The 20,903-nt window shown below is 41.8% G+C and overlaps 1 protein-coding gene across 1 annotated transcript in view; it reads left to right on the top strand.

Annotated features, from left to right (window-relative positions):
• LOC147748602 (uncharacterized) overlaps window positions 1–19,562 on the top strand; it is a 555,404-nt gene extending 535,842 nt beyond the window's left edge. The window contains exons 9-10 of the mRNA XM_086936465.1: window positions 18,420–18,549; window positions 19,139–19,562. Coding sequence (XP_086792591.1) covers window positions 18,420–18,549; window positions 19,139–19,256 — 248 coding nt within the window. The 3' untranslated portion in view covers window positions 19,257–19,562. The remainder of the gene's footprint in view (window positions 1–18,419; window positions 18,550–19,138) is intronic.
• Window positions 19,563–20,903: the final 1,341 nt, after the last annotated feature.

Below are 20,903 nucleotides of genomic sequence, written 5' to 3'. Positions count from 1 at the left end.
TTCTTCCGAAATTCAGGAAACCTAGTATTGATTGTAAATTCTTCCGCGTTTTTGGTGCTTGGAGTACAGCACATTTCTCTAAGAAATTGTCTGCCAGGCTCTTGCCTTCACTTGATAATTCATATCCTAAAAATAGGACTGTTAGATGGGCAATTCGTGACTTTTTAAAGTTGAATTCGTAACCCTCTGAAGCGAACCCAAGTATTATGGTGTTCACTCTTTTTAAGTGAGTCTCTAGGTCATCATCTGTGAGGTAGATGGCATCGACGTAGGATAATGCCTCATCGTTGTATATTTGTAGTAACTATGTTACCCTTGCTGAGAATAATCCTGGGCTATTCTTGAATCCCTGTGGGAGTCGACAGAAGTGTTTTTGTGACCCCATTATTGAGAAAGCGGTCAAATACCTGCGTTCAGGTGCAATGTTTTGACAAAAGAATCCATTAGAGATATCTAATGTCGTTTTATATTTTTTGCGCACAATGTTATTCATTAGTGCTGCACTGTGTGAGTTTTGTACTGCAAATGTTTTACAACAAGAGTTAAGATGTCTGTAGTCCAAAACTAAACAATATGAATCGTCTGGTTTGGAGACAGGAAACAAAGGATTGTTTATTTGTGAGGTGCATGTTTCAATCACCCCTTGAAATTCAAGTTGATCTAAAATCTCCTTGACTTGCTTTTTAGCTTCTTGTTTAACTGGGTAGTCCCTTTGTGCAGTGGGTTGCTTTTGTAACTGGATTTTGTGGTGAGGTGAGTCCTCATCCCATCCTACATGGTTTTTATATAAAGCTGAAGCTTGGGCTACTGCCCATTTTCATGCAAGTGTATACTTTGTATGAATTGTATTTGATTAGAGAAGGCAGGCATAATTATTTATTCGCCATGAGGGCACTCCCTGACAAACTCGGGTGGCCAGTCTTTTTCAGCTAACAGGATGTAATAGCCTTTCAAAAGGTTATCCCAAAAGAGACCCCTTACTTTCCTCGTCTTGTCCCCCTCTATACGTAATGTTATTTCGTGTATTTTATGGGGTTTGCTAACCCTGGTATCTGCAGTTTCCACCTGAATGTATTCATTCGTGTCCACTGTCTCCAGATGATTCATCAGGATTTTGCGAGCTATGGTCACTTCGGCTGCGCTGTCTAACATTGTCTGAGCCCACTCTCCGTTTTTCAGCTGTGTCCTCAGAATCCTCGGCATGTTTAATCTTAATACTTGCTACCTTCTTTCTGGGATATTGTGATTTATTACTTTGATGAGCAGGTTCCTTGTCTTTGGACTTGATGTGCTCTTCTCTGTGTTCTGATCGTCCTCTCCTTTCCGATTTCTGTGAGGAAGATCGAGAAAGATTGAGTGAGAGTGATCGAGAGGGACATGTGTCAATATCTTGATATCTATCAGCTTTTCTCAATTTTTCCCTATCTCTAAGGTTGTATCTTTTTTCAGAGGGTTCCCTTTGGGGAGACTCGTTTCCTCGGTCTGGAGATTTTTCTCTCCTTTGAGGAGACCTTCCTCTGGACTGGAATCGTTTTTCCCTGGGAGTGGACTGTTTATTACCCTCCCAGCTCCTTTTTGGAGTATTCAGATTATTTTTAATAAAAGTTTTTTCAGGATTTTCAGTTAGTTGGGGTTTTACCGGTTTCCCACCCAAACTATCTCTCCCTAGTTCTTCATATGATTTTTCTATGATTCTGGTACGTTCAGATGGCTGTTCTGCTATATCGGTCTCCTTCAATTTCTAGTGGATCGCCACAGATGCTGCTAGTTGAACTAATTCTCTGTATGCCTTCGTTAATTCTTTCAGTTTAACTAGGAGGTCTTCGCTTGACATTGTTTCGATGTCTGGGTGTGTTGTGTAACTGGCTAGAACCGGCCACGTTGCTTCCAGTCTACCTAGCGGAAAGTGCCTGCTGATGTGATTATTATGTTTTAGGGCGCCATTAAACCAGAGCAGGTGCTCTTGGTAATTTAGTGGGATTTCAACGTCCTCGAAAGGAGTATATATATCCGAAGGTTCCTCTATTTTGTAATAGTGGAATTCTTTTGTTATAGATTTTGCTGCTGGAAAGTGTATCCATGAATAGAATACCTCTGTCTGCCGATATTCATGGGCCTATACCACGAATATGACTGTACCACCACGTGATGTCAGTCCGTTTTTATAAGTTTAAGAGTTATAGCTCTTCTTACGTTTTCCGGGATGCTGATTGCATCTTGTTCGTTATCATTAAACCCTGTAAGATCTGCACCTGGTTGATTCACATTTACTGTGACATCACCGGTTTCGTTGTTGTCGCCATGTGCTGACATTGTTTTATGAGAGTTTTTTGCTGCAGATCAAGTTTCAAGGAAACAAAGATTAGGTGCACAATATTTTTGGAACACTGTATCCTTTAACGTTGACAAAACCAAAATTAATACATAGGAATCTCTTCCTACTAAGTTCCGGCGGATATTAACCTTTCACCCACTCCAGACGTCTTTTGGAGTTTTTACGGAGAAAGGGTTCTGTGTGAACAAGCACGACTGAGTTACTCTAGTGTCTTGCGTTAGATTATCGCCTTACCAAACGTTGGGCGCCATGTAGTGTAGTTCCTATTTTCCCAATAGGCTCTGCGCATTGGAATAACATAAACAGCAGTGTAGACGTAGGACTGAGGTCATCTAGGTCTCTACTGACTATGTTAGACTTACTTCAGGTTTGCCAGCTAACTCAGAGGTCACTAGAAACTTTCTCGAATGAATAGGGAGGGGTTAACTTCCCTGATTTAGACAAGAAGGGATTCAGCTTCTGAGAACCGCATACACATGACAACTTTGCTCCCTCAGAATAAAGAGTGTATCTCTAGAGTCGTGTGAAAACAATAGGCAGCTATTTCACTCAGTCAACCGTGCATACTTAGTTTCACCAGAGTGCAGAGAAATAGAGAAATAGGCGTTTTCAATAAAAAGGTGTTATTTTATTGAGCAGTCTTCTTTCTCATGCAAGAGAAATGAATTGCCACATTTGCAATACTTATTATGAAGTAAAGTGCGTACAGTAAAAGTAGTATTACGAAATAATACTGTAAAAGCATAGATATGGTTTCTTAGCCATATGATACTTAAAATAGATAAAATATATATACATACATAAAACCATTGACTAACGTACTCAACTGGTGCTTCTAACTACGCCTACCCCGATGTACCTGACCTAAGCCTAATACTTGGGAAGGAGTAAGTAAGTAGCAGTTTAAGTTAAGTTGGTTAAGATTGTTTTTGCCAATAATCTGAATCAAGAATTCTCTTAAGGGTTTAGTCAGCTCCGTACCTTAGTAATAGAATGTGGGAGGTCTGGTATCTCTTTCTTCAGGACTCGATCTCCCAGCAACCCGCAAGGGTGACTCGGGAACACCGGAGCTGGATTTTCTCGGCGTGAGAAAAAGTAGCTTCTCCAGCGCGTCAAAGAGGAGGGGCGGCTTCCGTGGGCTCTCGCATCAGCTGGGCTCTCGGGCAAGTAGATAGCCGCTCTGCTCCAAACCACCGTGTGTTTGCTTAAGGCAACCGTTGGTATTTTATACCTGAAAGGGGCCGGGTTTGACGTAAGGTTGGACATAAGACGTCACTAAGAACTAACAGTTCTTGCTGGACTGCAGGAGTTCTTGTACAATCAAAACAAAAGCAGGGGGGGAATTTCCCGGGCTGCTGGAGGCTTGGTTTGTTTAAAGAACGCGTTGTGCTTTCTAGGAGTCGATGGGAGTAGCCGTGCTGTGCTTTGGACTGCATGGGCTATTACTGAATATGGATATGATTCTTATGCCTTTGTAAGGATATTATTGATTATAACCGCACAAGGGCATGAATCGGGAATATCGAATTAGGGTCCTAGATAGAAATACAACAAGCACACCAACCAGCCAATGTAGGGCAAGCAGTGCCAAAGACACGTTTTCAGACAACTGCCACATCTACTGGTTAGCCACCGCTTTGGAAGAATACTGCTATAAAGTCTATGTAAAGCATGTGTAGCTACAGCACACATACCTCAGATGGACTATGTTACTTACCCAGTAAGCATCTATTCTTGGCATGTAGAGCTGTAGATTCACTTACGCCATCCTACCTCCCCGGACACCTGTAGTTGTTGCAGTTCTCATTATTTACATTACATACACATGGACATCTCTTTACTACACTCACTCCATTCTCACCCTCTTGCGGGAAAATAATGCAACAACGGAGTCAATGCCCATAGGCACTATCATCTAAAGGAGGAGTCACCTTACCTTGTGACTAGAAAGACTTCTTCGAAGAAAAACAACTTGCAAACATCCAAAACCAACACTAGATGGCAGGAGTGTGGAAAGCATGCGAATCTACATCTTTGCATGACAAGAACAGATCCTTACTGGGGAAGTAACATAATCCCTCCATCCTACACATCTACCTCACAGCACTTTTATTTGCAATATTCCCAGAGACAACCACCTCAAGCGGCCTACAACAGACCTGCACCTAGAGGAAGAGCAACACATCTGGGTAAGGACACAGGGTGTCGCCAATGACCTGTCAAAGGCTCTGGCTGTCCCTATCTCCTCACCATTCAGACTAGGAGGAAGAATATCCCAGTTCATCTAACGTTGGCAAGAGATAACTTCGGACCAATGGATTGGTCCTAGACTTTGTTCAATTCGGCTACACCCTAGAATTCATTCAGAAGCCGCCATTAAACCCACCTCACATCTTCATTCCCAAACATCTACAACTGCTCAAGTTGGAGATTAAGGCTAAGTTTTGGAAGGAAGTGATAGAGTGGGTCCCTCTTTTGCAACAAGAGAAGGGATTCTATTGCCGTTTCTTCCTGATTCGCCAAACATGGTAGGAATGGCGGCCTATCCTCGACCTCAAAGATTTCAACACAAACCTCAAAAACAATCATTCTGCATGGTAATGTTACAAGATATTCTCCTACGTCTAAACCATGGAGATTATATGTCAACTCTCAACCTGCAGGATTCATATTTTCACATCCCCATCCATCGTTCCCATTAGAGATTCCTAGGGTTCACAGTAGCCAGCAGCCACTATCAGTTCAGGGGTCATCGCTTTGGTCTGAAGTTAGCCCCCAGGATATTTACAAAATGTCTGGCTTTGGTAACAGCCTTTGTAAGGAAACAAAAACACCAGGTTTTCCCATACTTAAACGACTGGCTCATCAAGGCGCAGTCCAGTCAAAGCAGCTCAAAAATCAACAAACGCTTGCATAGCCCTGTTCAAAGAGCAAGGTCTCATTCTGAATTTGAAAAAGTCAATCCCATAACCATCAAGCAATATAACCTTTTTGGAAACAACACTAGATACTATAATCTGGAACACTGGAATTATGTGGTAGAAGAGGGCCAAATTATGCTGCAGGGTTCAGTGAATTATGCGGCAAGGAAAGGTAAATTATCCTGTACTATGCAGCACATTTTGTAATAGTATTACGTTATTATTCTGTATTTTTTTTAACTTGGTAACACCGTTCAGGCATTGGTTACCCCATATTGATATTTATTTATTTATTTAGGAGCTTATAAAGCGCGCTTATACCCAAGGGCGCCCTGGCGCTACAATTAATACAATTTTATTAGCCAAATACAGCAATAAGCAACAAAAATGTGACCAGTACAGCTTTCCAAAGGGCCTTTCTGTGCACGGCAGCACGTCACTGCATTTTTAATAACTTTTGAACAATTTGATCTAAAAACATTTTTTTGTTAAAACCTGCAGATTATACGGCAGATGATGGATTATTTGACAAATGCGGCAAATCTATAACAATGCAAAAAGATCATTGCAGCCGCATAATTCCAATACCCTGACTTTAATCAACAAATCCTGCCCCACATCAAAAAGACAAGTAAAGCTGATAACATTGGCTAAGTCCATTTAGAAAAAAGAGTCTCTTTCAGTAAGCCTCTACAAGTCATTTTTAGGGATGATGTCATCATGCATGCCTCTAATTCTGCTGGCTAAGGATGTGACCCCTCCAGGAAAAACTAGACCTCCAATAGATAGGTTTGTTTGATCTCATCAAAGTCACTCCAGCCACGGTCCAAGCCCTAGCTTGGTGGACTCAGCAGATGCACCTCTCAGGCGGCCTTTCATTCCTAGTTCAACCCTCTCTGTTGGCCATTACCACTGATGCGTTCTTGGAGGGATGTGGAGCATACCTTCAAGCCTACAGGTCAGCAGCAAATGGCAGAAGCATCTCAGCATTGTCACATCAATCTGCTCGAACTAAAGACAGCACATCTGGCCTTGCAGTCTTTCCTCTGCCCAAGATAAAGAACTTGAAGGCTCTCATACAAACGGCCAGTACAACATCAATGCACTACATAAACAAACATGGAGGTACAAGATCTCTTCGGGAGGGAGGGAGTGAGGGAGAGAGAGAGAGAGAGAGAGAGAGAGAGAGAGAGGGAGAGAGAGAGAGAGGGGGAGAGAGATACAGAGGGAGAGAGAGACAGAGGGAGAGCGAGAGAGAGAGAAAAAACACAAAATGAGATAACGGACACTCTCAGAAGACTCATATTGCCATGAGTGGGAAATGGAACAGGAAATGGTCCACCACATATTCTCACAGTGGGAGACACCCAATCTCAACCTCTTTGCGAACCCACAGAACACCAAATGCTGATTCTTTGTAAGCTGGCATCACCATCCAAAATCATGCGGATATGCATTTTCGATGGCAAGGTCCGGAAACTTTGCTTACATCTTCCCGCCTGTTTGCTGATTTCAAAGGTTCTCAAGAAGATGAAGATTGAACCTTGCCGAATGATACTGATAGCTTCAAAGTGGCCTTGCCACATTGGTTGAAGAACTCCTCCTGCTGTCGGAGAAACCTCACATCCATTTGAAGGTCTCACCTTATCTTCTGACGATAAGTGATGGCCTGGTCCTGCACCGAATCCTGAGTCTCTTCACTTATCAACTTGGCTCATGAGCACAATGAATTTGCCCATCTGGACATCCCTCCTGAATGTAGGGAGATAATTTCCAGGGCCAGAGCGGACAGCACTAACAAAACGTATTCTCATAAGTGGAAGAGATTTTGTGTATGGTGTCAACAGGAGTGGATACATCCCCTGTCTTCCTCTCTTGAACAGATATTACCATACCTATTGCAATTGGCACATTCATATTTAGCTCCTGCATCCATAAGAGTTCACCTGGCGGCCTTTTCTCGATTCAGACGATCACCCATGTCACCCTCATTATGGTCTTTCTGAATAATCAATTAGTTCCTCAAAAGCTTATTTAGGGTCTTCCCTCCTGGTAGACCTCCTCATCCATCTTGGCATCTGAACACTGTGCTATCACAGCTCATGAAGCACCCATTTGAGCCTAGTCACAGAGCAAGTTTAAAGTACCTGTCCTGGAAAGTTGCTCTTCTTGTAGCCGTGACATCTGCCAGACAGGTCAGTGAGATCCAAGCCCTCATTATTCAAGAACCCTTCCTACAATTTAGAGAGAACAAGATAATTCTGCAATCAAACCCAAAATGTATCCCTAAAGTCTCTTCAGACTTCCACCTTAATGAACCGCTGATATTGAAGACTTTCTTTCCAAACCCCCTCAACACAGGCTGAAAGGGCTTTTCACTCTTTGGACAGCAAGAGGTGCATCAAGCTCTACATAGACGGGACCAAGAGCTTTCCTAAGTATAACCAGTTGATTGCAGCTTACAGTGTACAACGGAAGGGGAAACCACTTATCAAACAGAGCACAGCTATCTGCCTCAATTAACTTTTGTCACCAAGCATCAGGAACGTAATTACAAACTTCTGTACAGGCTCGCTCTACCAGGACTATTTCAACGTCAACAGCACTGTTTGCTGGTCTGCCACTCCAGGATATTTGCAGAGCAGCTTCCTGGAAGAATATACATATCTTTAGGCAATACTACTGCCTGGATTTGACTCCTCAAGGGGATGTAGCAGTAGGGCCAAGTAGTTCGAAGACATCTTTACCAGTAAAGGTGATCTACCTCTTTCTTCCCACCAACCCATTGCTAGTTCCGCACATTGCCTATAATATGATGTCTTTTCTGTCTTTACAGCATACCAAAATGTCATACTTTCAGCTAAATATTATGAGATGTTCATGTTAATGTCTTTGTTTATTCTGTATAAAAGGAATATCTTTATAGAATGGTATTCCTAACAAATCACAATTCAATGTGCCTCACTACTGCTTTATACTCTGATTCAAGCATCTTAATCTATGAAAGTTCCAATACTGGAGTAAGAAAATAAGTTACTTACTTGTAACTGTAGTTCTCCAGTATTGGAGTCTTTCATACATTCACATGTAACCGACCCTACTCCCCTGAGAAGCTCACCTTTCTCTCCTTTAAGTGGTTCTCCAGCACTCGTGCTATGGAATATCTGTGGGACTAGAGCTTCTCTTAGGAATGTTCTATTTTTATTTTATTTTTTATTTTTTTTATAAATCTTTTTTTTTATTGGTTTTTTGTATAATCATAGGATACATACAATTACATTGATACTATGCACTTTAACCCCCTAACCCCCCCACCCCATAGTCTGGCACATTTGAAAAAAAAAAACACAAACTTAGTACCACATCGGATTAATCAATCACATAACAGCCCTATGTCATATTATTCCACGCTAAATCTAAAGAAACACATTAATAATAGAAAACACACAAAAAAAAGAATTCGAATGCAAATGCACTCGCGAAATCGTCAGTCAAATTTCTGCCTTGTTTAAGAGTTATACCGCAAATATTCTTCAATAACAGTGACACAAATGAAACGAAATTGGGTTTACAGGATCACAAATTAATATTACTTTGTATATCACACCATTCCTGTAACGGAGCCCAAATTTTCAAGCCAACAGTGCGTTTCCTTCTACCTTTCCCTTTATAAATTGCAATTTCCAGTTTAAATGCGGCAAGTAATCTAGCGAACCATTGCTGGAATGAAGGAGCAAATTCGTCTAACCAGGCCGATACAATACACATCCTAAAAACAGCCATTGAGATAAATATAAATTCCACCCCTTGTCCTTTCCAGTTAGGGTCCGTTGCATCTAGAAGCATCATTTCAATAGTTAGGTTGTTGGGATTTTTCACCACCGCAGAGATAAACCTCTCAATATCAAGTTTCAGTTGGGATAGGCCGACGCATGTGGAGAATATATGTACACAGTCTGCATTTGGAGTATGGCAACGGGGACAATATGTTCCTTTACCGGGGTCCCATTTTGCAATTTTATCCGGAGTATAATACAGCATAAAGCAAGTTTTATCAAATTGCGTCTGTAATTTGGTGGATAAAAGATAAGTTTGTGACATAACCATTGTTCTATCAAATTCTTCGGGCGATATACCAATTTTGTTTTCCCATTTCGAGGCTATCTTTCCTATATCATCAGGTGCCGAATTAAATAATAGAGTATATATTTCACTAATAGTGTTTCCTTTTCTGGACGACAGTGCCTCAAATAGCTCACATTTATTGCAAATAATTCCACTAAGATTTCTTCTAGTGATATAATCCCGGATTTGTAAATATTTAAAGAAATCTCGGTTATTCATTTGATATTTCAATCTAAGTTCCTCGAATGTGAGAAGCCTCGTAGAAGAGCAGAGATTGCCGAAATATGTAATTCCAGCTGCTTCCCATTTCTTCATACAGTTATCCCTAAATATTTCAGGCAGATCTAAATTATCTTTAAAAAGTGTATAGTATGAAACTCGCCCGATATCCATCATTTTCCTTATTTTTTGCACAATTTTAAATGAGTGTAGAAGCAGCTTAAATTTTACTTTTTTGTGATAGCTGTCATGTAGATGACACCATAAATATTAAGGGTGGGCGTAGTTTGCGAAGTAGCGCTACGCGAAGCTACGCGAAGTGCACTTCGCACTACGCGAACTTCACGTAGCACTACGTGAGCTGCGTAGAAGCATGTTTGCACTGTGCAAGATGCGTTTTCAATGATTGCACAGTGCAGACAAGCATCCGGCACTGTGCAATTATTGAAAACGGCATCTTCCACAGTGCGAGCTCTAGTTTTCTGCTGCTCGAGTAGATTTTTACTCGAGCGGCAGCTTTCTCAACGCGAACTGGTAGTTTATCATTGCGAGCGGTCGCGAGCAGGCGCAACCACTCTCAATGAGAAACCTGACCTCCCCGCGTTGAGAATCTCTCCGGGATGTCATTTTACTTGCTCGCAGTTGCGAAAATGACGTTGAGGACCGCGAACAAGCAAAAAATGACTGCTGCACTACGCAAGTTCGCACTGTGCTATGTGCAGCTCGCGTAGTACGAAGTTGCTCAAACTTCGCAAACTACGCAAGCGTAGCGTAGTGCTTTGCCCAGGGTTAATAAATATCCTAAACTTTTTTCACCTATCATTAATTTATAAATAGTTACTTGTTCACCCGAAGATAATTCACTTGTTGATTCAGTTTGAAGGAGCTCTTGACTATTGATAAGGGTTACAGCCCAATAATAAAATCGCAAATTTGGTAAGGCTAGACCCCCCCGTTCCTTAGGTAATGTGAGGAATTTTAGTGCCCGTCTTGGTTGGGAATATGACCATATAAAACTTGAAAAAGTACGTTCCATAGATTTTAAACAGGAATCCGGGAATTCTAGGCAAATTGCTCTAAATAAATACAGCAATTTAGGGAAGAAGACCATCTTTATGGCATTCACTCTACCAATCAAGGAAAGATGTAGGTTATCAAGTCTGTGGAGGTCTTTTTGCATAGTCCTTTACATGATATCGACCAGATCTTCTAGTTTTGCAGTAATAGATATCCCCAAGAAAGTAGCGTTCGGTGTAACTCTAGAATCAGCAAAAACCACATTTTCATTAATCACAATTTGGGTTTTACCTTGATTAAGGGCGTATCCGGCAATAGCTCCAAATTTGGTAGCCTCATCAACGATAGCAAGCATAGTTGATGCTGGGTTCCTAGTGACGATTGCGATGTCATCTGCGTAGCCTAAAATTTTAGTAGAGATATCTTGTGATAGAATTGGTTCTATCTCCCTATTCTTTTCCAGTCTTTGTATAAAGGGATCTAGATACAAGGCAAATAACAGAGGAGAACAAGGACAACCTTGTCTTGTTCCCCTAGATATCTTAAAAGGCTTAGTAAGACTGCCATTAACCGAAACCATGGCGGCCGGGTTGACATATAATTGTTGTATGGCCTTATTGAAACTTGGGGGAATCCCAACCCTCTTCAAAGCTGCCCAAAGGAACTTCCAGGAGACCCTATCAAATGCCTTCTCAGCATCTAAAAGTACGAGGGCCATAGGGTCTCCTGAAATTCTTGATTGATCAACCAGTGTAATTACTCTATGTACGTGATCAGTAGTAGATCTTCCTGGGATAAAACCATGTTGGTAATTAGCTATAACTTTATGAATAATTGGGGCCAAACGATTTGCTAATAATTTGGAGTAAATTTTGGAGTCCGCATTAATCAAGGTAATTGGTCTATATGAGTCTAATTGTTCCGGGGGGTTGTTTTTCTTAGGGAATATTATAATTTTTGCACTAGACCTGGATTTAGGTGGAGTTCCCCCACTGAAAATATAACCAAATAATGTCACCATTATGTGTTGAAGTTTGGTCAAGAAAGTTAAAAAAAATTCAGACGGTAGACTGTCTAATCCTGTCGCCTTACCCTTAGGTAAATTCTTAATTATTTGTTGAATTTCTTCCAAATTAGGATCTTCCATTAATTCCGTTTGATCCGATTCACAAAAAATAGTAGGATTTAGAAAATCTAGATACTCCTTTGTCGTTTTTTCTATATTATCTTCACCGCCCTCCGTATATAATGAGCTATAAAATTGAAAGAAGGCTTCCTTTATGTCTTCGGGGTTAGTAACTACACCTTTTATTGGATCTGATATCTCCTAAATTGAATTGGTAGTCTCTAGTTGACGCATACGAACTGCAAGTTGATGCCCAACTAGTTTGTTTACCTCGTACACCATCTCCCGATTAGCTGTAGCTCTCTTTACAGCTTTAGCTGTAATAACATCAATAATAGCTGCCCTGGCTATTGCTACTTGAATTTGGTATCTTTCAATTATTTCTATCCCGGCATGCGCTTTTATAGCCTGAATTAAGCCCTCTTCCGCCTGTCTGAGTTCTTCTTGTTGAGTCTGAGACTTAATTTGAGTTATACGATTTGATCTTACGGAGTATTGTAATGTTTCCCCCCGTATCCCTGCCTTTAGAGCATCCCAGACCACATCTATTCCTGTGCTTCCCATATTATCCTGTATGAAGTTAGGGATCCAATCTCGCATGTGTGAGCAATAAGATGGATCATGTAACAGTTTTTTCAAAAGTCCATGTTCTTGCTCCCTTTTCGATTGGGCATATGCTCACTATACACATTAATGGGTTGTGATCAGAGAGAATTTTTGGGAGTTTATTAATTTTACTTTTAGTTTTTAAGGAGTTGGATTGAAAGAAAAAATCTATTCTGGCATATGTGTGATGTGGATATGAATAGAATGTATAGCCAGTGTCATGAGGATGTTGTGAGGTGGATTGCCATCCATCAACCAGTCCATGCATACAACATAGATCTTTAACTGCCTTGAATACCTTTGGTTTGCGACCCTTATAAACCCAGAGATCTTTAGATGACCAATCATAAGGCAAATTTATATTGAAATCACCACAAAGCACAACCGGTAATGGCCAATGTGCAAGTTCATTAGAAATGTCATTGATACTGGGGGGATCATCTTCATTGCTACCATAAAGGGTGCAGATCATCATTTTCCTGCCGTCTGTATCTTGTCGTACAGCTATTGCCCAACGCCCATTTTTATCAACTTTACTTTTCAGGAACGTATGTCCCTGGCCCTTGAACAAAATAGCCACCCCCTTAGTACTAACACCTTGAGTGGTAGCACACACAAGCTTAAACCCAAGTGATTTTAAAAAGTGCGTTTGAGAGGCCTCAATATGGGTTTCTTGTAAGCATATTATACTTGCCCCTGTAGATTGAAGCCAGATGGCTACATTCTGTCGTTTGTTTACATCATTCAAGCCACATATATTTATTGATAAGATTTTTAGTGACGACATAATTTAGTTTTAATTAAACAACAGGGGGTGGTGATGGACAGAGTTTCTGAATTAAGCAGAATACTCTCACCCAGTCAAGAGATCAGGGCTTAATCCAACACCGTTTTTTAGCTCACTGCACCATCCCAGCTCAGAACCTGGCTATATGCAAATTAGTCTGTCCCTGGCCCAGTATATTATGGGAACAGGGCAAACCAAACTACCAAGCCAATTATTTCACTGGGAAGGAAACAAGCTACCGGGGACCGGTTTCTGGCATTTCAGCCGTCTTCGGCCCGGCTTGCTTGAATCCTGATGGTGCAATGAGCAAGGGACTCACGTCTGAGTATACCCTTCCACGCTTATGGTGGACAAAATAATTAAACAGGGGGTGGTGATGGACAGAGTTTCTGAATTAAGCAGAATACTCTCACCCAGTCAAGAGATCAGGGCTTAATCCAACACCGTTTTTTAGCTCACTGCACCATCCAAGCTCAGAACCTGGCTATATGCAAATTAGTCTGTCCCTGGCTCAGTGTATCATGTGAACAGGGCAAACCAAACTACCAAGCCAATTCTTTCACTGGGAAGGAAACAAGCTACCGGGGACCGGTTTCTGGCATTTCAGCCGTCTTCGGCCTGGCTTGCTTGAATCCTGATGGTGCAATGAGCAAGGGACTCACGTCTGAGTATACCCTTCCACGCTTATGGTGGACAAAATAATGAAACAACAGGGGGTGGTGATGGACAGAGTTTCTGAATTAAGCAGAATACTCTCACCCAGTCAAGAGATCAGGGCTTAATCCAACACCGTTTTTTAGCTCACTGCACCATCCCAGCTCAGAACCTGGCTATATACAAATTAGTCTGTCCCTGGCCCAGTGTATCATGGGAACAGGGCAAACCAAACTACCAAGCCAATTCTTTCACTGGGAAGGAAACAAGCTACCGGGGACCGGTTTCTGGCATTTCAGCCGTCTTCGGCCCGGCTTGCTTGAAACAATTAAGCAAAAGGGTGAGGGTGACTGGCTAAAGACCACTCTCAGTTCCTCCGCCCCTGCCTTTTTGAAAAAAAAATGAAGATCGAGAGGCACAGCTCCAAATATAGGAGCAAACATTAAAAATCTACAAAAACTAAATTGACCCCAACAGTATTAGATATAACCAAACAAACTATCATACTTAATAAGGGGTCATAAATAGGTTTTCTATAACACTGATAGCCAAACAGTAGACCGTAGACTTTTATAGAGTTACTAGTATGTAGTCTTAGGAATGTTCTAGAGGCCAAAGCAACCTGATTGACTAAAGTATAAGTTAGGTCTTGTTTTTACATAAAGTATGATATGTTGCAAAATTGAAAGGCATAGGGCCTTCATGCTCCATCTTTAACATTGTATTACTATTATATGGTATCGGGGACACCTATCTCGACGACAGGGAATGATTCAAGCATGTGAATCTATGAAAGATTCCAATACTTAGAACTACAGTTACAGGTAAATAACTTAATTTCATCTTTGGAATGGGTTGCTCATCCTAATCCATTGAGGCCTCTCCAGAAGTGAGGAATATTCTAATCATGTCATTATATGACGTGTATGCTGCCTTGACATTTTCAGAGCACACACAAAAGAAGTTGCACATTATAAAGTTTTAGGTTTCTAAAATAATCAACACCTGAGACCTCTGATGAAGATGCGATCTTAAGGTTCAGGGTATAAAGTAGGGTAGTTTTGACAGAACATGCTTTCGGGTATATCAAAATGGCTTCTTCACTGCATGCTTGGACAAGACTGGTTTACCTGTTTATGACATAGATGGCACTAGATTGTATGTTAACACCAGCTCCTCAACACGCTCACAGTGAAAATTTGAAAAGAGAAAGATTGCTACATAGATCAAACTTAAATATTGGGAGTAGGGCTGGGTGATGGTTTTGATAGCTTCTATTTATTTGTGGAGCTAATAGTATTCGATACTATGTGCAAATAACAATGTTGTTTGAGACGGACTTATAAATGATTTAACTAAACTTTCAGAAATGCAATTATGTGTATGCATCTTAATCTTCTGTTTTTGAAATCTTGGCTGCTGCTCTAATCTTGTAACTGTGGATTGAATCTATGGGATTGGTCTTCTTTTCCATGTAGTGGGAGGAGATCTTTTGATATTTTCAGTTCTCTTATGCCTCTTGTTGCTTTTTCTAATCTGACCATGGTTTGTCTGTACCATAAGTTACCCAGGTCCTTCTGGTTAATTTTGGGTTATAAACGAAATGGTGGTGTGGCACACCGTAGGGTTTAGAATGTAATCCAATAGTAAAGCGCAATAAGCTTTTTCTTGACTTTTCCGGGCGCCTCAAGAATGTTTCTCTCCCGGCCGGTAAGAGAATAACTTGGAAACAATATCAAGGGGGGCGTAGGAACATCCCACGCTGAATCTTGAGGAGCACCAATGGGCCTTGGCCTCAAAATTATCAAACGTTACTTCATTTTAAAGCTGAATATATCTTTATTCCAATTGTATCTTCATAGTTGTATATTTAAACATCATATAATCAACCGTAGAGCTGTCATTGGTGTCGACATTTATGTTTCAATCCTTTATAAATCCCATAGTTAATCCCAATGCATTTCGGGACATAGAATCCCTTCATCAGGGGATCTATTGAGGAGATAAACATCGTATTAGGGCGGACATAAGAACAGGGCTCATCTAACACACATGTGACAAAGGAAAAAGAAAGTAAGTGCTCCGCGCAAAAGGTGTGGCGTCACAGACCAAAACCAGGTACTCACTATATAATCCATCCCAAATCGAGGTAGTGAAAACATGCAGGTAGTTAGAACTGATAAAAAACGTGTACAATAAGAAAAAAATGAAGGTCCTAGCATGCAACTGGAGCTACAGAAATCTTAACACGAGTGAAACGAAAATCGGATTGAATCTAACAGAAGTACCTGTTAGAATACCCTAGCGATAGTGAATGTGAAAACAAAGTCGCCGACGTGAATATTCGGGGGTGCAGGAGCCAACACAGAATCAGTAAACAATGTTACCGGCGTGAATAATCCCAAGTACTCAGTGCGCGAAGATTCTGACGGACCCTAAAGTCCGATATAAAATGCCTAGTAGAACTCACCAAAGAGTCGGGCGTGTTGCTAGTGATCAAGCGTTTCCGCGTTCTGTGCGAGTAATGGCGTGCAGGGGCGGGTGATAATGTAAAAAACGGACTAACGAAAAAAAGACGAGCAAAATAAACCGTGACATAAAAAACGGACTCGGGGGAAAGTGGCATGCAAGGTGGTGGATGACTAGAAAACGGACCATTTAGAGAGGCTGAGACGCCTAACATAAACAAGGGACTTGTTTAATATACCTATCTTGCTCATCTTCACCTAACTATTTTCTTCAACTTTTTACATCCCTTTTCTGAACTTTCCTTATCTTCAGTTCCCCACCCTCGTATATTTTTTGTTTAACACACTTGTTTCTTACTGTGTATATATATCATACTCTTTTATCTTCCATAATGTTTAAACCACATCATTTACATTCATTGAACCATGATTGAATTGTGTCCACTTGTAAATTTACCCGACAGTTTTGTTATGTCAAGTCCCTTGTTTATGTTAGGCGTCTCAGCCTCTCTAAATGGTCCGTTTTCTAGTCATCCACCACCTTGCATGCCACTTTCCCCCGAGTCCGTTTTTTATGTCACTGTTTATTTTGCTCGTCTTTTTTTCGTTAGTCCGTTTTTTACATTATCACCCGCCCCTGCACGCCATTACTCGCACAGAACGCGGAAACGCTTGATCACTAGCAACACGCCCGACTCTTTGGTGAGTTCTACTAGGCATTTTATATCGGACTTTAGGGTCCGTCAGAATCTTCGCGCACTGAGCACTTGGGATTATTCACGCCGGTAACATTGTTTACTGATTCTGTGTTGGCTCCTGCACCCCCGAATATTCACGTCGGCGACTTTGTTTTCACATTCACTATCGCTAGGGTATTCTAACAGGTACTTCTGTTAGATTCAATCCGATTTTCGTTTCACTCGTGTTAAGATTTCTGTAGCTCCAGTTGCATGCTAGGACCTTCATTTTTTTCTTATTGTACACGTTTTTTATCAGTTCTAACTACCTGCATGTTTTCACTACCTCGATTTGGGATGGATTATATAGTGAGTACCTGGTTTTGGTCTGTGACGCCACACCTTTTGCGCGGAGCACTTACTTTCTCTTTCCTTTGTCACATGTGTGTTAGATGAGCCCTGTTCTTATGTCCGCCCTAATACGATGTTTATCTCCTCAATAGATCCCCTGATGAAGGGATTCTATGTCCCGAAATGCATTGGGATTAACTATGGGATTTATAAAGGATTGAAACATAAATGTCGACACCAATGACAGATCTACGGTTGATTATATGATGTTTAAATATACAACTATGAAGATACAATTGGAATAAAGATATATTCAGCTTTAAAATGAAGTAACGTTTGATCATTTTGAGGCCAAGGCCCATTGGTGCTCCTCAAGATTCAGCGTGGGATGTTCCTACGCCCCCCTTGATAATTTTGGGTTATCCCATTGTTCTGTGATTACATTCAAGGAAACTCAGCGAGTCAGACCGGAATATTTTACCCCACAACACACATTTATTATACAAACAAGGCAATGTATGAAAAACAATCTGGTGTGCAACACTTTTGTGTATAAACTGGGTGGGTTTACTGCCGCAATCTGATACTGTAAATTGAGAATAATATGGAGACTTTTAAGAATAGTTTTTACTGAGTATCACCTATTTGAATTCATCCTTGGAGGGCAAGGATTCTTAGTTTCCTTGAGACCATTAAGGTAATCTCACAACATATACAAAACCCACTCTACTGATCTCCTTCACAGAGGGAGCAGCAACATTTATCTAAAGTTCTGTGAATTAGCTCTAGGGACGCCTGAATTCCCAGAGAGCCAGCAGGGCTAATCTTCCGTAGAGTGGAGTACTCGCGTTCGCCCACATGGAAGCCTTGACATTTTGACAGTCAATGAAACTGAGGCTTAGTTATATCAGCAGTGAGATGTGTTCAGAGTCAGACGTTTGGATGAAGACGGAAAACAAGGTCCAGTACTCGAGTCTGGTGTTTTCACAGTCTGCAGTTTAGACACTCGCCTCTTTTTTGCAACTGACAGGCTACTTTAATTGCAGTTGAAGGACTTGAGTGGTGGAGGACTACGGAGGAGGTTGCTTCTCTGATTGTGTGTCATGACTCCCGTACTGCCTCTCTCCACGCAGGTGCCCTGGGCTGCCACCTGGATCGGCACCAGAACATTGGGCAGGGTCACATTGGTCTAGATGGCTTCCGTCACATCCTGAACGAGCCATGCTTCGATGGGCTTCCAATGATCCTGGAGACACCTGCCACGTGAGTTGATTCTTCAGAAGTCCCCTGATCTTAGCTTCAGGGCTTTAAGTGGGATGAAAAAACTGGGGGGGGTCTCCAAAAGGGGCGTGGCCGATGTAATTGCGTGACTTAAAAACACCTCGGCTAAAAACCTGTGCTTAGTATAGAGTGCCACCCGTCTGCTATTTCGCTGCTTCTGTCATTGCATCCAGATATATAATACAACAAGTAACATTATACATACAACAAGCCAGAATTATTGGCTTAGCCAATGGTTAGTTGTACAAGAAATTAGCTAAAACTATGGCTTCATTGTATATAGTATTGAAAAAGCTTCATTGCTGCAATGATGAGACTGTGAAAGGACTATAACGAGTCTCTTTGAAGTTACCCCAAAGTCAGTAAAGGTTGGTACTGCTGCAGAGTTAAGATGATTTTTTTTCACCTTGAGGGCGAGAGCAAAAAATTGAGAGCCCGATAGGGATCCGTCTCGGAATCTGCTTTTTAGAAATGCCGGTGCTGAGCACCGGCAGGACCCGACCCACTTAAAGCCCCGCTTAGCTTACTGACTGGAAGACAAGTCACTAGTGTCTTTTATCTTTACTTCCAGCCACGAAGGTGACGACCATGCAGTGGAAATCCAGTTGTTGTACTCACTCTGTGACGAGGAAGGAGAGAAAGCCCAGAAAGAGGAGAAAGGAGGAGGAGGAGCTGGCGACGGAAAATAACCGTGCAGGATAGCAGGGAGAGACAGCGAATATAAATCATCTCAACTGCTGAACAGAAGGGGCCCAACAAGGAAGTGATCGCACGCTGAAAGGAAGTGGTAACTTGTTTACAGAAAATAAACGTGCAAAGTGGTAGAAAGAGACCTCGTCTGCCAACAGGAAATGCCTTCATACTGTCATAAAGTTACATGCTTCACCCAAACTGCCCTCCATTCAATTTTTTTAAAGAAAAAGTATTCTCTGTACGACATTCACTACTTAATTGTTGAGCTTGCTTTGTATTGTTTATTAAAGTTTTTTCAGAAAGAATTGGTTTTATATTCAAACAGTTATTAATATTTTTGTTTTAAAGTTCTGCCTTGTAATAGGTCGCCAGTTTGTGGCGCTGATGAACGTATTTTAGGCAGTTATTAGGATACCTAATGAAGGGATTCCCAGTGAAAGGATGTGAGAAGTTGGCCTGATATATGATGTCCCCAATTCTGGGGGCACCTTGTATCAGTCCAAACAATCCCTTATGGTGATGGTTGTAAGTCAACCTTATAGACAAGCTATCCTAAGGGTAGCATGGACTAAGCAGCCTTAAAGGCTTAACTCAAGAGGTCGTGTTAAGCAAGCTGTTTTACCAATCACAATCCTGTAATATCAAATGAAAGGACATCACACAAGTTATATAGTATAAAAATATATGTATTTATTACTAGAATAATCCTCTGTACTCTTTATGAGTGCAGAGGCACAAGCGTTTAAACAAAAGCACAGTTAAACATATAAAAGTTGCACAATTATGGATGAGGCCCAAGGGCCACGCAAACCATATATTAAAAAAGTGGTATAAGAGATACCAATCGAACAGTGGTTAGGCCTAGGGCCTAGGGAATCGCTGGGAGCAGTCGGGACTAGCAATGCTGAAGTCGGGAAAAGCCCGCGGGATTCGGGTGCAGCGCTTAAAGCACACACATGCACCAATGCAATGTCAATGGTGCGTTAAAGTTATAAAGTTACAGTTAAAGGAGACTTCCGCTTAACCTAGCAGGATGAAACTTTAGACACATACACTAGAGGTGTGTACCAGTGTAGGAACACCGGCGTTGCTGAGTTACCTCACCCACAGGAAGGGGGTGCACAGGTGCGAAGTAGTGTCGGGTTTTGTCACGCTGGTTGATGGTGCTTGGAGCTGAAGATGCTGCAGGCGTCGAGACGAAAAGTGTCCGGTGTGATCCAAGGGTGGATCAATGATAAAGATGATCTGAAAGCAGAGGGGACAGAGTCTGGGTCACTCAGCAGTGACCAGGGTGGAGCCAGGAAGGATCCAGGCAATGTCGGGCGCTTTCAGGTCGCTGTCGTGAAGCTTCTCTCCGCTGCCACGTTGACCATGGGGCACCGAGGATGTCCAGGAGTGGATCACGAGCTGTCCCACTAAGGCTCTCGCTGTCGGCGGTGTCTGCTTCCGGATTGGAGCAAACAACCCTTGGCAAGCGCAATGCACGCAGGATTCGAAGATGGCTTAACACTCGGACCAGGAGGGTCAGAGCGGGTGCTCCTTTTCAGGGGAGCGAGTGCCAGTCTGGAGCAACCAGACTCGCGAGTCAGATTTAAAAGTTCGTCGGCACAGGAGCCACAAGCCAACGGGCAAGTGACCGGGCC

The sequence above is a fragment of the Lissotriton vulgaris genome, chromosome 1_1 (assembly GCF_964263255.1).
Source record: "Lissotriton vulgaris chromosome 1_1, aLisVul1.2, whole genome shotgun sequence".
NCBI classification, from domain to species: domain Eukaryota; kingdom Metazoa; phylum Chordata; class Amphibia; order Caudata; family Salamandridae; genus Lissotriton; species Lissotriton vulgaris.
Note: the sequence above shows the minus strand (reverse complement) of the source record. Positions and strands in the feature narration are given on the sequence as shown.